Here is a 17,511-nt window from a genome sequence, read left to right as displayed (position 1 = left end):
GCCAAATGTTTTGAATATTGCTGATGCCTTCAAGAAGTGTGTTGATCAAGAAAAACACCTTATGTAAGGCAAATTTGGTCCATGCCTGAAGGTTGTTTTCTTGGGATTTACAGGCATTCCTGTGGTAGACCCAGACCAGACCAGGGCACAGGTCTGCACTGGGCTCTAGTGAGAAGACCATAGCTTCAGAGGAAGGCAGCAGCTTAGCTCAGGCTGAAGGAGGTGCTTGAACCCTGAGGTGGGACCAGCAGAGTGTAACCTACTGACTGTAGGTAGATGCTGTGTGGTCTTTTATCCTGACAAACTGCAGGATAAAAGGGGAGATGATAATGTCTACTCAACTCTTTCATAAGCTTTTAACTTCCAGAGTATATGAATAAAATGCAAACCCAACAAATTCACTTTGATGGAGCTACCTGGTGGATCAGCCTGGCATATAATTTCTCCACTGGAATAGTGCTTCTGCCTGCCAGGGTGCTAAGCCAAAGAGCACATCAGTTCTGTATTCTGGAAGAACCTCAAGTCTATACTTGGGGGTTGTAGGTTTAGGAAACCCCTGGGCTCTAGGAGCAGATCCAGAGTGGCTTAGCTACCAGCCTCCCACAGTCAGTTGGTTCGCTTCTTAATTTGCTGGTGATTCTTTCCCAGACTTTCCTTTGGGCTTACTTTATGTAGCCAGGTTTGCACTTCTGGGCAAAGACTGTCCAAAAGGTAGGTGTTGTTGCTTGGGCCCCCTGGAGGCCCCTTCTCCATGAGGTAAGTTACCTTCCAGCCCAGGCTTACTGCCACCTCTTAGACCAGAAGGGGAGGCCTCTGACAGGATGTAGTAAGGCACCTTACTCCCAATGTGATCTTGTCTGTCAACTGGAGCCTTACTTTCTGGTTTTAGACTCAAAGCCCTAAATAAGAGGTGGGTTTTCCTGGGGACCCTAGCTAAGCAGTGCTGCCTTCCCGTTCTCATTTCCGCCTGAGACCCAGGAGGCCCATGGTCTTGACATAGCATAGGACAGGGTACATTTGGGGCTTGGCACTATCCCAGACCTCCAGTGGACAATCTAAAGTAATTTACTTTGCTAGTAATGCTTAAAGACAAGTTTCTTAGCCCAGAGGACCCATGATTAAAGAGACATCAAAATATCAGTGGCATCCTGAGCCAGGCCCAGCACTGAGTGGCTCTGAGCCTGTGCTTTATTAAACATGCTGAGTGGTAGAACTTGCTGCTTGGCCTCTTTGGGCCCAGTTGCCAGTCTGTCAAGGATGAGCCCACCCAGTTCCAAAGATTTGCTGTTTCTGGTTCAAAGATCCACAGGGCTGGAGTGGGGAGTCCAGGGAGTCTGGTCCAAATAGCCAGCTGAGGCTGCCTGTCCAGTAAAACAGCCAAGCTAGAGGGAGGAAAGACTGGTGCGCTGTGCTGGAATCCCACTGCCAGAGGCCAGGGCGGCACCTGCCAGGGCCTCATTTCTTCTGGCTGAGGGTCAGCTAGGGGCTTTCTTCTGCACTTGAAGGGATCGGAACAGCTGCCTCAGCTGCTCCTTCCGGTCATTGATGCAGCCTAGAAAGAATATGAGGTGTTGGTTGCAGTGGCCTTTGTACCCACTAGCTGGTACAAAGCGGTAGGCAGCAGGAATTGTGTGGCCATTGGTGGCCCACTCCTGTGCTGGGCTGGCCCTCAGCTCACTTCTGAGTATCCGCTTTCTCAGGATAGCACCACTCGCCTTGAAGAGTGAGTTCAGAGGTCAGCAAACGCCTAAGCTAACTGGTAGTTCACCTGCTCTTTCAGGCACTGGCCCATACCAGCCTCAGATGAGCTTATTGAGCCCTGTCAGGGGTTCCAAGTAGCCAGCAAACTCAGGGTACCATTGACCACAAGTTGCATGAGTAGCAGAACTGGGAGTTGATCCGAGGTTGTGCGGAGCCAGAGTCACATTCAGCTGCTTCTTCAGACGACATTGCCCTTGGCTTTGCTCAATGAACACACACAAAAGCCAGCAGTGCTCAGTGCCTATTAAGTGCTAACTTACATCTCTTACCAGCATGTCCAGTGTCTCCATGCCAAATGGCTGCCTCTGCTGCACATTCACCAGCCAACCTGTTCCCTCCTTGGTCTCAGAGCTGGTTCTTAAGGCAACACCAGATTGAATCTTTGCCAGGCACATTTATAACACTCATGAGTGCTACTGGAATGACGTGACACTCCATGGCCACAAGGATTGACTTGGAGATTCCTGCTTCCTTCTTAATAACCCGGATCCACCCTTGCTTCCAAGGCTGCCTCCAGCTGCCAAGGCCTCTGCACTCTGACCCATGCATCCTCGGCGTTTCCCAAAGTGATTCCAGGGAACCTGCTTTAATGTTTTGGCTCACTCCTCATGCCAAATCTTCAGGTCCAGTGCAAACCCTTTATAGGAGTTGCAGATTCATCACTGGGTTTTTTTGCTAAACTTTCACTCAGGGAACCTGAATACATTTCTAACTTGTCCTCAATCACCAGCGATCTTCCCCTGCCTGCTCCCAAAACAGCTCCTCCCACTTACCACCAAACACACAACCCGGAAACCTTGAAAGTGATTCTAGAGATTTCTACAAAGGTGGTCCTCTCTCTGCCTATCTGAGTGGCTACAAACCAGCCCGATCTTCACTCCCATATGCATCTATGGTTTTCAAAGTACAGGGTCTGCTGTTGGAGCAGCCAGAAGGCAATCTGAGCATTCAGCAGACCTTCTGAGTGTGGCAAGAAGGGAAGGGAAGGGTCACCCAGGCATGTTAAACCTATTGTGTCAGTCTCCTAGGTCATACCTAACACGTGTGTGGCCTGAGACCCACCCCACACCACAATGCACCAGAGTCTTATGAATATCAGGCAAGCACTCTAACTTTGAGACAGGGTTTCACTAAGTTAGACTGGCCTTGAACCCAGTTTGTAGTACAGGCAGACCATGAACTTGTGAGCCTTCTCCCGCCTCCCTAGTGGCTGGGTAAGTCTGTGGTCCTTGGCCTGGCTAGGTCATCCCCATTCTACTTAAGTATTAGGATTTGTTGTGTGCAGCCAAGCCTAGTCCTAACTCATGCTAAACTCTTTAAAAGATATAAAATCTCTTGTAAAAGAAACAGGATTTTAACACCCAGGAGGCAGAAGCAGGTGGATCTCTGTGAGTTCAAAGCCAGACTGTTCTATATAGTAAGTTCTAGGCCATCCAGAGCTACACAGTGAGACCCTGCGGCTCAAGAAAATTTTAAAAGGAGCCACAGAATAAAATTAAGAACAACTAATGAGAAACTTAGGAAAATGTTTACTGTACGTTTGATGGATCAGGATGGGACCGGGGCCATATCTTCAGCCATTAATGTTATGTCTTTACTAATGTACAAAAAAAAAAAAAAAAAACTATAGGCAACTCAGAGAAAAGCAGGTACAGGCTGGGCATAGCAGCACACACCTTTAATCCCAGCATTGTGGAGGCAGAAACAGGTGGATCTCTGTGAGTCTGAGGCCAATCTAAGAGGCTACATAGTTCCAGGACGTCTGGAGATAGTGAGGCTTTGTCTCAAAAAGTAAAGAAGGAAGGAAGGAAGGAAGGAAGGAAGGAAGGAAGGAAGGAAGGAAGGAAGGAAGGAAGGAAGGAAGGAAGGAAGACAGGTAAAAAGGGGAGGCCAGGGATGGTGGTACAAGCCTACAATCCCAGCACTTTGTAGGCTGAGGCAGAAGGATTACAAAGGACTTCAAGCCCAGCCTTAGCTCCACTGAAGGCCGGCTTGGGCTACATGTGGCTCAGTTGGTGAAGTGTTTGCCTAACATGCATGAGATGCTGAGTTCAAGTCCTAAGAGCATGAAAACCCGGCATGTTAGCACACACCTGTGGTCCTGGTGCTCAGGAGGTAGAAACAGGAAGATCAGAGATTCAGGGCCACTCTGACTACACAGTGAGTTAAACAACAGCCTAGGCTACACAAAAAACCTGTCTAAACCCCACCACTAAACCAACCAAAAAGTAAATTCCCTGTGAGAACTTGGTTCATGTTCCTTTGTAAAGGTCATCTACTGTTAAAAAGAGAAATCCGTCAAAAGTCAGGATGGCTTACAAAAGAGGAAATGCAAATTAAAAACTGAAGCCTCTTCAGTAATCAATGGAATTAAAATAATAATAAGCTCACTAAGGGACGTGGAGCTCTTTCTAGTAAGTCTATCCCTTCGGATCAGTGACTCTACTTCCCGGGAGCTAGAAGGAAATAGACAGTTTCAGTGGGTTTCACAGGAGAGGATGTTCACCACAGGGTTATTTAGAAAAGAAAAAGAGAGAGAGAGAGAGAGAGAGAGAGAGAGAGAAAATGAGATCACACCAAATGCCCAACAATAAGAAACCGGCCTGCTGAATGCTGGCACTCACGTGGGCTGACACGCTCTGCAGCCTTGCTCTAACCACTCTGTAACTCTTCTGAGACAGGAGACTAAAGGCTAGAGTTCAGGGGTTAGGGTTCAGGCTGGCCCATCTCTATGACAACAGCCTTCGGTGGTCTGTGCAACTTTTGGAGACAATTTCCTCATTCGTGGGATAATCACAGAAGCTACCACATGATGCAGTAATGCACATGAACCGCCCTGGCTAACACACGCTTCCCATGGTAGGGCCTTTATACTCCTGAATGGAGGGAAGCCACGAGGATGGAGGGAAGCCACGTGGATGGAGGGAAACCACTAGGAAAGTGGGACTCCAAATGCCAGTCTGGTGCCAGCTTTACAAAAATATGAATATATGCATTTTTTAAAACTGGAAGGAAACACCAGATTGTTAATGATGGTTATGTCTGGATGTGTTTAAAATTTTCCTTCTTTAGTTTTCAAATACTCTACAATGAGTGTGAATTTCTATAATCAGGAATTTTTTTCACATTTCACATACTACCTTGCAGAGTCCTACCATCTTCAACTTTTCTAATGATAATTTGTTTTCTACCTGAGTCTTGAAATCTCCCTACAGACAACTCAGAAATTTCTCACTATAATGGGCAGGGTCCTACCAAGAGCATCCAACCATTTGACATTGTGAACAGACATTGTCATTTACAAAGTTCACACTTGAGAAGTGAGCAAAAAGTCACACACACACACACACACACACACACTTAAATAAAAATCTCATAACTGTTTTAAGTATCCAGTTTTGTGTTGGGCCACATTCATTGCCACTCTTAGCTGCATTCAGTCCCCAGGCTGCATTGGACATGACACCGTAAGACACTACTCATCTTTATGTTATAGATGAAGAACAGAGAAGTCAAGTTTCTCGCCCAAGTCACACAGCTGGTATGCTGCAGACTGGACTTGTACAATCTCACAGCTATGCCAAGTGGTCCCAGTCTCCCTCCACTTCCTATGTTTCTCTCCCATTCACTTCCTGTCTGGATCAGTTTACCTAGGTGAGTGTTGGTCACAAAGTTTCCCATGCCTGATAGGTCAGAGGGCCCCTCCTCTCTGCTGACAGGGCCATCATTCCACATGAGGTCGAAGCCCCCGACTCTCTTCTCCTTTCCCGTGAGCCTGGGGATGCAGAGGGTGAAATAACATACAGTTGGCAAGGCTCTGAGAGAGGACCTGTCCCATCACAACCAAGGGCCAGATCTGCAGTGGGCCATGATCATTTCTTACTCAGGAGGAGGCCCTACTTATCCCGTTAGTAATGTGCTTCCGATTTGTAGTTGGTGGTTTAAATCTGCCCCTCCCCCTCAGGGATTCACCCTCTCCTGAAACTGGCCCTGTAAGCTTCCCAGGACTTGGTGTTAGAGGTAAGTAGCCTCTTAGTGAGTGTTGTGAGTCGTGTACTTAACAGTGCATTGTCTCAGTTTCTCCAACGCCCCAGGGGCATTATGATGCTCCTTCCTCTACAGACCAGGAAACCAAACCGAACCTTAGAGAGGGAAGTGGCCTGCTCAGGGTCCCAGTCAGGAAGCTCTGAGGACAACCAGCTACACTGAGTTCTTGGGCCTATGGACATCTCAGTTTCTCCATCTATGAAATACAGATCTCAAGGTTCTGAGTCCTTTTTCCTTGACAGGAGTCTATCTGCCACGGATAGGTTACAGACAGGACCCTACCTGGCCTCCATGTCTACCACATGCAGGGTATCTTCCAGCAGACAGGTCTTGAGTTCATAGTCCTCCTGGCTGCTGGCCGTCAGTGAAGGAGATGCGTTGACTTCTAGGAGCCACCTGGGGAGGGCACGGGAGAACTTGGGGAGGGCTGTCAGAGATCCTGTCTACCTTCCACCAAAAAGTTTCAGGATGTAGTGCAAACCCAAGTGTCTTACAGCTTAGAAAAACATCCAAAAAATGTGCAAACACACCCAGGGGAGGACAGAAATGAACCCAACACAAGATGCAGGGGCTCAGCACAGCTCCAAGTTCTGTAGTTGGATGATGATGATACCCAGTAAAGTGATGCAGAAAAATCCTACAACACCCATGTCTGTGAGCATTAATAGACAGTGGTGAGCCAGTGGGAATGAAGTCACCCCATGTGGGTGGAAACAATACTCATGATCTCTGTAAGACCAGTGAGTAAAATTATACTGCCGGGGTGGGTTACCTCCCTGAGTGGATGGCCAGGCTATACACTGCCATTGTTGCATGCCAGGACTAGACAATAAAACCCTTTTGCTGGGGACACTACACTCTGGCTGCAGGACATGGAGAAGCCAGACAGGGCTTGGAAGCTCCCTCCTTGAAGGCTAGCACTGTGGGGCTGAAGGCGCAGTGCGGGCTGGTGGAGGGAGTTATTGACAGTTAGCTCACCTATAGCTACCAAACACTAGGGACATCAGCACAGCACATAAGATGTGCCCACTGGCACAACAGTGGCCCCATGGGGCACAACTATTTTCCAGTCGGATCCAAGGCCTGCTCCAAAGAAGGAACCTGGGATTGATACTGCCAGTCAGGACAAACCCCCATAGCTGGAAGGGCACAGGCCATTGCTGCTGTTTTGATGACTGGACACAGGCAAAGCCTCTTTCTGCAGATGGCTGCAGTGCCTGCAGAGACTCATGGGTGTAAGGAATAACAAGAATTACAGTAGTACTGCAGCCTGATGCTCAGTCCGGGGGCAGGGGGTGGGATGCAGAGGGGGGAGGGAGGAAGGGAGAGTGCACATAACCAGGTCTCTCTCACTCCCTCTGAGGCTCAGGAAATGCTATAGAAAGGTAGGCAGAAGATAAGAGCCAGAGCCTCAGGAGGGTGCTGTGAAATGCTGTCTCCCTGCAGGACGCAGCTATCTGTTTCCAAGTCAGAGTGGCTGTGATTTCCTACAGGAGACCCTCACAAGACTGGGCTCACTCATAGTCCTTGTGAAAGGTGACAACAGTTCGCATGGCCTCCCCCTGGGATGAGAGATCTCTCTGCTGCCTGATGCCTGCGAGTTCCCATTCTCTTGAAACTGCTTAGCCATGCTCCTAAGAGCAAAGTAACCCCACTTAGCCTCTCTGTGAATAAAAGTAGACTCTTCGAGAAAAGTCTTGCAACACTGATTCAGTTACAATTGGTAGAGATCCCTTTAGAAGAGGCCTGCAATGATTAGATCTCATTTATCCTTTTAACAATCCATTAAGAACAGATACTCTGATCAAGCCCAATTTACAGACTGGCAAACTGAGGCACAGAAAAAGGAAGCATGTCTGAATTTACACAGATAGGAAACAGCAGAACTGGGATTAAAGCCATGGCGGTCTGCCCTGGAGTGTGTAGCAGATCATGACCCCCACCCCACCCTGGCTCTCTGGGCCATTGCCCACTTACGGCTTGAGGTCCTGGTCAATGAGGATGTCATAGCCATACAGCTCAAAGCAGTGCTTATCACTGATGATCACCTTCTGCACACTCTGCAGGCTCTTGATGAAGATGTTGTCCATGTCACTGAAGAGCGTCTCCACAGCCTTGGGACCATGCTTGGATGCCAGGTACTGCCGGAAGCGCTGAAGCATCCACTTGCAACCCTGAGGCCCAGGCAGTTGGGTTGGGAATGGGGCCCAGTTTATCGGAGCCCACCGAGTGGTCCTTGAATGAACCCGTGCATAGCGTGCATAGTGTCCCTCTAGCCTGGCGGGAGGGTTCCACCTGAGCCCTGGGATTAGAAAGTTTGGGTATGCCCTTTGCTCTGGAGTGAGTATCTCCATAGCTAAGAAGACAGGCTATGTCTCTGGCCCATGGCCTGTGTAGGCGGCTTCTCCTGGTAGACTGCACTTGTAGCCTGTTAGGGCAGAAAGGCAACCAACAAGCTTCTGTTCCTAAGATCATGTCACGTGAGATGAACCAAGGGAGGAAAAGACAAGAGTAAGTGTGAACAATGGCCCTGGCTTGGCCCTTAACTCTGAGAAGTGTAAGAATTCTGTAACTGTACTGACTTTCAGGCTATCATATGGATTGATGATAAATAGATAGATAGATAGATAGATAGATATTTATAGGTAGATTGACAGTTGATAGGCAGAATATCTGTTTAATATGCCAGCTGATGGATTGGTTGATTAGTAAGAGACACCTAAGATATAAAGAATAAAGATGGATCACATTTTGTTTAGGAGATATGTTAATTTGATATTTGAATATTGAAGTTCATGACAAGTGGCTCCTCACTGTAGCCATGCCTTAGCTCTGCAGATGGGAAAGGGTGATCCTGCCCTCTCTGGTAAATTGTGGTCTATCTTGGGTTCCATGTCTCTTCCCCACTTGGCCCAGGAGGAGGCCAGGTGCGTAGCTTCCTTACCTTTTTGGGGTGGTAGTCAGGCGATGTCTTCTGCACGGCAACATTGGTGAGGTGAACATCTGGCAGAGGTTGGTGGTCAAGGGCTAGTGTGGACAGAGAGGGGCAGCCATAGCCCCTGCTGCCCCAAGGACTGAACTGAGACCCTGGCTTGAGAGTTGACAAGAAAAAGAAAAGAAAAGAAAAGAAAAGAAAAGAAAAGAAAAGAGAAGAGAAGAGAAGAGAAGAGAAGAGAAGAGAAGAGAAGAGAAGAGAAGAGAAGAGAAGAGAAAAACCAACCAAAGTTCACATACATGGGCTTTGCAGTCAGATGGGCCTGGGTGCAAATTCTGGATACATCTTAGGGGCTGTGGATTCCTGAACAATCCGGGCAACCTTTCTGAGCCTGTTTACCAGCTGTGCTTGCTGGTCTTGTGTCAACTTGAAAGAAGCTAAGAGTTATCTGCAAGGAGGGAACCTCAATTGAGAAAATACCTCCATAAGATCTAGCTGTTGGGCATTTTCTTAGTGATCAATGGAGGAGGGCCCAGCCCATTGTGGGTGCTTCCATCTCTGTTCTGGGTTCTATAAGAAAGCAGGCTGAGCAAGCCATGGAGATCAAACCAGTAAGCAGCACCTCTCATAGCCTCTGCATCAGCTCCTGCCTCCAGGTTCCTGTCCTGACTTCATTTGGTGATGGACTACAGTGTGGAAGTGTAAGTCAAATAAGCCCTTTCCTCTCCAGTTTGCTTTTGGTCATGGTGTTTCATCACAGCAATAGAAACCTAAGACACCAGCCTGTTGGCTGGGAGCACACAATCACACACAATGGCTTCCCGGGGCTACTTGAGGGATTAGATGAAGCGCCTTTTGGGTGCACCACAAAATACTTCTCCAGCACCATCTCATTTGCTCCTGAATAATGCCCATGTCATGGGCGGCTGAGACTCAGAACAGGCACAGCCATTCAGAACCCCTTCCTAGGCACCCCTCCCCCAGGACTATGCATCGTGGATCCCCAAATCTCATGAGATGACCTAACACCTCAGGACCTAATCAGGATATTTATGGGCTGGGGTGGGGGTGTGCCTGGTCCCTTTCCTGAGTCTAATTCCCCTACAGCACATTTCTGCCTGTCCCTGGCATGTGGGCAGAACATGGCAGTTCCAGCCTCCTGGAAGATGAGAGAGAGAGACCTTGTTCATATGAATTTCCTAGTTGTCATCTTTAGAACTCTTCAAAGGCCTTTCTCCCCTCAAGTTTATCTGAGAGGTTTGTTTTTAATTCTCTGTTTTGGAAAAGTGAATACATGGCCAACCACTGAACAGGAAAAGGGCCCTTCTGTTTTCACTAAATGATTTCCAAGAAGATCCCAAGGTAATTCACAGAGAAAAGGGCATCCTACCCACAAGCAGGGCAGGAGCACCCAGGTGTAAAACTACCTGGAGCACGGAATGAGATGCACAGACCAGCCCACACTGCAGACAAAATCAACTTCAAACAGAAGACAAAACTAAACATTCTTAAAAGAGTATTCATGGATAAGTCATTGTCTCTTCAGTGTGGCAGAGTCCCTTAGCTCTGACACCAAAGCACAAACAACAGAAGAAGAAATAGATAAGTTGGGTTTTATCAAAAATCAAAATTGTTTGTGCTGTAGCAATTTTATAAATTTATTATTATTATTATTATTATTATTATTATTATTGTGTGTGTGTCTGTGTGTGTGTCTGTGTGTGTGTCTGTGTGTGGGGGGTGCCCCACACCTTCACCTGGTGAGCTGCTGCCTCAGGCCATTTTGTTGTTTTTGCTAGTCTGTTAGTTGCAGAGATGAACAGTAAGGTAGGAGCACTTACAATTCAAAGCGTTTTCCTCCCCCAATTCTGGATCCTCTGTGTTTTCAAAGTTAATAAGTTAATGCCTGATGAGTGGCCTTTTACACTGCTTCCTAAGCAAAACAAGCTTTTAAAGAGTAGAAATCGGTAACAGCAATTAATGAAAAAAGCAGCCATGAATTTGAGAAAGAGCAGGGGATGGGGCTATGTGGGAGGATTCAGAAGGGAGGGAAGGGGAAAATGTCATAGTTATAAGCTCAAAAATAAGGGATAAATAAATTCTAGGGAGACAGTACATTTTAACATACCTAGCAATAAATGTAAAATTTATTATCTCTTTGAGGGAAAAAAAAGTGGAAATGGGATTGTTAGCACATTAATCTCCCACATGGCCCTTGTCTAGTTTAGACACATTCTTGCCAGGGCGTTCTGACATCGCAGCACCTCCGTGTGCTCAGCGGATAGTCAGCACCCTGCTGCTCCTGCCTTATAACTCAGTCCCCAGCCCTCAGGGCTGAGAGTGTCCTATTTGTGTCTGTATGTGTATATACACTTGAACTGTTGCATGTAAACTATATAGTGCATATATCAAAGTTAAGGTCATTGCATTTCTTATTTTGTGACCAAAAAAAATATTATTTAAAGATGGGTATGTTTAGGGTGGGGCGATAGCTCAGTCATAAAGTGCTCGCTTTCCTGAGTTTGATGCCCAGAAGCCATAGGGGAAAAAAATTCTGGGAATGGCCAGTCATGGTGGCACATAGGTTTAATCCCAACACTCAGGCTGGGTTCAGGGCCAGCCTGGTCTACAAATTGAGTATTAGGCCATCCAGGGCTACATGTCGAGACCCCCATCTCAAAAACAAACCAACCAACCAACTCGGGACACAGTGCCACGTGCTTGCAGTCCCAGCACTACAGTGGCATGTGCTTGCAGTCCCAGCACTACAGTGGCATGTGCTTGCAGTCCCAGCACTGCGGAGGAGAGACAACCCCAGTAGGGCTGGCCAGCCAGCCTTGTAGAACAGTGAGCTCCCAACCAGGGGAGACCCTGACACTTAGGGAGCCTTTGTAGTCTTTTCTGCATATTTTAAGAAATTGAAAACCATTTAAAAGAAGGGTGAATGAAAAGCACGGTCCAGTCTCTTAATGTGACTGTTTAGTGATGGAGGCTCACCAGGCCCCTGGAAGCGTTCTGCTTGTTCAGTATGGCCTCAGGATACACAGGTCTACGCCAGCACCCGGGAGTGGCATTTCCTGAAGGGGTGCGCTGGCAGACAGTGCTTTCTGTGTCTTTTGTGTACGCTACTTAATTCTACTAAAAATGAGGCAGCAGAACAAAGAAACTAAACTAAGCTGACGGCATGCATGTGGCAAATGCTCGTTAGAACTGCAGGACAGAATTAATATACTGGTAATGGAGTCGGCAAAACAGGGAAGATAGCTTGGGATACTTTTGTTTGCAGGAGGGCCACACCCAGTCTTAGGGGCAGGCAAAGCAAGTGTGTTACTTCAGGCACTCTCTTAAGCTGAAAAATGAAATCATGGCAGAGAGAGGAGGTTGGCTCAAAGCAGGGTTGGAATGTCTGCTCAGAGTGCTGCCCCGCCCCCACCCCCACCCCCATGCAGTCCTGCCAGACGGCCCCTCCTCCTGGGAGTGCTGCTCCCTTCTCCTTTGAAGATCAGGCCTAAACGTTCAAAACAAAAACTGCCTATTTGTTTTGTTATTGATGCTGGTTCTCTTGTAGCCCAGGCTGGGTTCTTATGTAGCCCAGGTTGGCACCAACTCACTCTATAGCTGAGAATGCCCTTGAACTTCTGAGCCTTCTGCCTCCACCTGCATTCCAGGGCTTTGTGCATGCTGCGAAAGCAATCCATTAGCTGAACTATAGCTCAGTCCTGATCTTTTTTTTAAACACAGGGTCTCACTCTATAGCCTTGGGTGGCCTTAGAGTCATAATCCTCCTGTTCCAACCCCCCACATGCCGAAATTACAGGCTTGTGCCACGTGTCATCATACCCAGCCAAGTCTTTTTTATTTATATGTTTTGTAGATAATATATTAACCTGACTCAAAAGTAAAAATGTAATATACACATGTGTATGTGTGTGTGTATGTATATAATCTCCTTTCCAATAATTTTTCCTCCCTAAGACAGTTTCTGTGTCTAGGTTTTCTTCCCTTCCTCCACCCCTTCCTTCTTTCCTTTTTTTTTTTTTTTTTTTCAGTGCTGGGATCAAATCTATGGCCTTGCTTATAAGGCATGGGCTCTATCATTGAGCCATACTCCCAGCCCTGATTCTAGTTTCTTGTCTATCATTCAGAGATGCCTGTACATGAATAAAGAAAACATATAGAGCTGGAGAGATGGCTCAGTGATTAAGAGCACTGACTGCTCTCCCAGAGGTCCTGAGTTCAATTCCCAGCAACCACATGGTGGCTCACAACCACCTGAAATGGGGTCTGATTCCTTCTTCTGATGTGTCTGAAGACAGCTACAGTGTACTCACATACATAAAATAAATAAAATCTTTTAAAAAATAAGAAAACATATAGCTATAGTTTGGCCCGAATAGGCATATCCCCTTTGCTGCTGTATTTTTTTTTAAGAGACTGTTTTCCATCAGTATCTAAGGAAGTTCCAGCATTCCACTTAACAGCTGTATAGTATTCCACTGTACAAACGTTCCTCCTGTCTTGTTTCCTAGGTTTTGCTCTCCATCAAGGGTATGCCACATGCAGTCTTTGAGCCTATTCCTTCCCATGCTGTGTGCATGCACACCAAAAGGGCTTGCTGGCTCAGAGTAGGCGTGCCTGGCTTTTGGCAGCTATTCATCAGCTCCTTCAGAGGGTTATACCATTTTACACTCCTGCCAGTCATGCACACATCATCCTTCTCCCAAAGCTTTGCCAGGACAGTGTGGTATCTGAGCCTTGGCTTCTGCCAGTCGGATGGTAAAGAAGAAACTGTATTTGAGTGAACGAGGGAGCTGAGCACCGGGAAGATGCAGAAGGATGAAGAGGTTCTGCAAAGCTCAACCTGTCTGCTCCTATCAACATGGGTAAACCCCAGTGCTGGGTACCCGTGAAGACCACCATCCGGCAGGGACATTTGAGGGGTGCTGCCCTGAGCAGAGCCATTTCCTGAGAGCCTGGGAACCCACAGAGAGAAAGGACTGGGCTGGTCCTGTGTAGGGGACCTGGCAAGTATCCATCTGGTGGTGAAGTTTGGGGCAGGCTGGCTAGCGGAGGGGACTGAGGACCAGGAGGAGGACCACTGGGAGGATACAGTGGTCATCGATGCTATTCAGTGTGAATCGGGTGTTGGAGAACCGGGCGAAGCCATCACGGTACAGCCACGCCCGCAGAGGGATGTACTGTTGGGGATGAGGGAGAGAGAAGGGAAACGAAACTCAGAATGTTTCCATGGCACCGATGGTCTCACCTGTCTTACCTCTCTCTACCCAGGAGGACCTGCCTCCTCTCAATAGTGGCCTCACCCCTCTACTCCCACCCTGTGACTCCACCCCTTCCTTCCCTAAGGATAGGTCTACTACCGTACTTGACATCTGCAGCAGGACCTCGAGGTCCTGAAGGATAGGCTGAGCCTGAGGCAGTGTTGAGTGGAGTGGACACCAGGAAGCTTTGAACACAGGCTGAGTGAGTGAATGAATGAATGATAAGTGGGGTGAGAGGATGCAGGAGCCTCTGGAGTTCAGCTGGATTTGAATCCCAGTTTGGCTATTTATTTTCTGTGTGACCTTGGGCAAGTCATTCAACCTCTCTGCATGTTTTTGCTTTTACTTTTTTTTTTTGGGGGGGGGGTTTCGAGACAGGGTTTCTCTGTATAGCCCTGGCTGTCCTGGAACTCACTCTGTAGACCAGGCTGGCCAAGAACTCAGAAATCTGCCTGCCTCTGCCTCCCAAGTGCTGGGATTAAAGGCGTGCGCCACCACCGCCCGGCTCTGCTTTTACTTTTTTGAGACAGGGTCTCCCTATGTAACAGATGTGGAACTCACTATGGAGACCAAGCTGGCCTTAAGCTTGAGATCCCGAGCTTCAGCCTCTCAAGCACTCTGGGTTAACCTCTGTGCTTCCATTCTCATCTGTGAAACGTGGCTAATAACGGAGGGCCTCACTAGGTTGTTAGGATGGAGTGAGTGGGGCTGAGAGCTGGAGCCTGGTGCTCAGTACATGTTTGCTATGGTTACCTGAAGGACTGAATGAGAGATGGGAGGGATACAGCTGTAGACCTGGGCAGCTAGGATGTAACACTGGGGACATGCCCCTCAACAGCCTCATCCCTCCTTGTCCCTGGGCTCACAGAAGGCCCAGCTTGAGAGACTCACCGACATCACCAGCACGTAGACGCGCAGGTCAAATTTGCGGCCTGCAGGAAAGAACTGGTTAGTGTAAAGGATACTGGCTGGCTGTCAGACAGTAGGCTAGGCTTCAGACCATATTAGGAGATGGTCAGACAGACAGAGATCTGCCTGGTTGAGGTTCCAAGCACAGCTACACAGGGCACAGAAAGATGGTTGGGTGGGGCAGTGTTGGGGCAAAGCTGGAGGCTTAGTAGCCAAGGAAGGCCCTATGAAAGGTGGAGGCTGATTGACAGACACATAGACAGGTGTAGGCCCAGCCCGGGCTGGGTGAGGCCTTCTGGCTGGACCCAGACCAAGATTGGCAAAGACTGTGGACCAAGGGGAGGGAAAAGAAAGGGAATCGAGGCAGGTGGCAGGGTCCAGGCCGTGTGCAGATGAGGACAGTAATGTAGACAGGGCCAAGTCTCCAAGCAGTCTTTGGGGTTTGTTCTACAAACTCTAAGAAGCCATCGGTACGAGTCAATGCCCCTTGTGGAGCATCAGTGAGGCCATTACAGCCATCCATGTGGGGAGACAACAGCAGCTAGGAATGGGATGGAGAAAAGGGAGGTGGCCAGACAGCTTTAGAGCTGATTTGAACTTGGTGACCATCAGTGGAAGTGGAGCTGGAGACTGCTCAGTGGTTAGTGCTGATCTCCCATAGGACCTGAGTTCAGTATCAGCACACGCATCAGGGGCTTACACCTCCTCACATCCAGTTGCAAGAGATCAGCTGCCTCTGCAGGCACTGACAGAGTTAAAATAATAAATACAAATTAAAAAAAAAAAAGAATAAAAGACAGCGGCCAGAAAGCACCAGATACATGCAGACACTTCCCAGACCCTGACGTAACAACCTGGGTCAAGAAGATGGAGGGTTACCCAGACTGGGGAGCAGTTTCAGATCTGAGGCACACTGGTAGGGAGTTGCTAAGAGAGTCCCAAGAGACTTGGCCGGGGGCACAGAATCGATGGGGGAGGGAAAAAGAGAAGAGACCCAGAGGCAGCCCCACAAAGGTCATTGCCAGGGGACGAGGAGAGCAGTGGGGGGAGACAAGTGGCATTAGCATGGCTGCAGTAAGACTCCTTACGTGGCTTGCTTCTGCTTTCTCATATAGAGCACAAGGTCTTAGAATGGAGCCCAGGAGAGTGGCTGGCACCAAGGAGGCGCTCTGTAAATGTCTCATTGGATGAAAGCATGCCTGAATGAACCGGCTTTCTAAGGAGAATTTTCCAGAGCCCAGTGGGAATAGAAAGAGCAGGGTAAGCTGGGGACATTGCCGAGTCACAGCTATAGGTAGGAGCATATAGGACAAGTCTCTGTTTCTGTTTCATTTCAGGCCTGATGACAGGCCAGGCCTCTGCTGACTGCCATGCTGATTAGCTGCTCAGAGGGCGGGGGATGGACACACCCATCTCACCTCCTATTAAGTAGGGGTTTTCCACGTAACGCTGAGCCACGTAGTTCTCCACCGGAATGTCATCTTTCTGGTCGTCAGAACTCCTTGTGTCCTGGTTGTGAGAATACCAAACGGTAATCCACAGCACACCAAGAGTGTCCTGTGTCGGGGGTGCCAGGTCAGGCACTCTCCCTGGGGAATCTGATTGGTTCCTTACGTTGAGTCTTTAAGGTAAGAACTAATGCAATTTCCATTTTACACATGCGCACCTGAAGACAGAGAGGTGGAATGATTTGTCTGTAGTCACACAGCTGGCCAGAGGTTCAGCAGGGGTGTGGAGTCATATGTAGTTGGATCCCAGAGCCTACGTTACTTTTTAGACCTGGGCCACCTCAAAAGGCAGCTGCTGGCCACATGTGCACACTGACATTTACATTCATATCGACACTACATGCTGTGACATGAACAAAACCTGAAGCCAGTGGCTACGTGAAATAAGCCAACGACTAAAGGATCCACCACTCGGAGTCACCAGCATAGTCCAAAGCCTAGCAGCAGAGAGCAGGACTGTGGAGGTCAGTATGGAATGCATAGAGTTTTGATTTGAGGTGATGCAAACACTCAGGCCATGGGGTTTCCTAACAAGTACACAATATGAATGCCCCGAGTATTTCAGAACTGAACACTGAAAAAACGCTCAAAGTGGGGCTCAGTCAGTGTACGGCTGGACACACAAGCATGGGGACCGGAATTCAGATCCCCGGCACCCACATAAAAGCAAGCATGTAATCCCAGCACTGGGGAGGCAAAGATAAAAGGATCCAAAGGGCTCACTGGCCACCCAGTGTAGCTGAATAGGTGAGCTTCAGGTTTGGTGAGAGGCCCTGACTCTGAAGTAACTGAGGAAGATTCCCAGTCTGTGCCCCCGACATGCACGCAAATAATTAAAATCCTAACTTTTGTGTTCTGTGCAGTTTAACCAATCCATTGGTGGAGGAGGTGGAGGTGAAGGGGTGGTATTGCACCAATAGGCTGGCAGACTGCTGAGCCACGCCCTATCGTTCCCTCAATTCTCAGAGGAAATGAAATTTCAAAGGTTTAGCTCTTTGGTGGGTTTAGTGGCAGTTCACTTGCCCTCCAATAGGCAAGGCTCTGGGTCCTGTCACTACAGGACAAGGTGAAA

General features: G+C 48.3%; 1 protein-coding gene across 1 annotated transcript in view; it reads right to left on the bottom strand.

Annotated features, from left to right (window-relative positions):
- Positions 1–1,146: 1,146 nt before the first annotated feature.
- Ttll9 (tubulin tyrosine ligase like 9) overlaps positions 1,147–17,511 on the bottom strand; it is a 50,907-nt gene continuing 34,542 nt past the window's right edge. The window contains exons 8-15 of the mRNA XM_028774951.1: positions 16,350–16,440; positions 14,914–14,954; positions 13,854–13,941; positions 8,753–8,811; positions 7,786–7,982; positions 6,091–6,204; positions 5,412–5,536; positions 1,147–1,552 (exon numbers count right to left, since the gene is read on the bottom strand). Of these exons, the coding sequence (XP_028630784.1) occupies positions 1,476–1,552; positions 5,412–5,536; positions 6,091–6,204; positions 7,786–7,982; positions 8,753–8,811; positions 13,854–13,941; positions 14,914–14,954; positions 16,350–16,440 (792 nt within the window). The 3' untranslated portion in view covers positions 1,147–1,475. The remainder of the gene's footprint in view (positions 1,553–5,411; positions 5,537–6,090; positions 6,205–7,785; positions 7,983–8,752; positions 8,812–13,853; positions 13,942–14,913; positions 14,955–16,349; positions 16,441–17,511) is intronic.

Source organism: Grammomys surdaster, unplaced genomic scaffold (genome assembly GCF_004785775.1).
Source record: "Grammomys surdaster isolate TR1022 unplaced genomic scaffold, NIH_TR_1.0 251, whole genome shotgun sequence".
Classification (NCBI taxonomy): domain Eukaryota; kingdom Metazoa; phylum Chordata; class Mammalia; order Rodentia; family Muridae; genus Grammomys; species Grammomys surdaster.
Note: the sequence above shows the minus strand (reverse complement) of the source record. Positions and strands in the feature narration are given on the sequence as shown.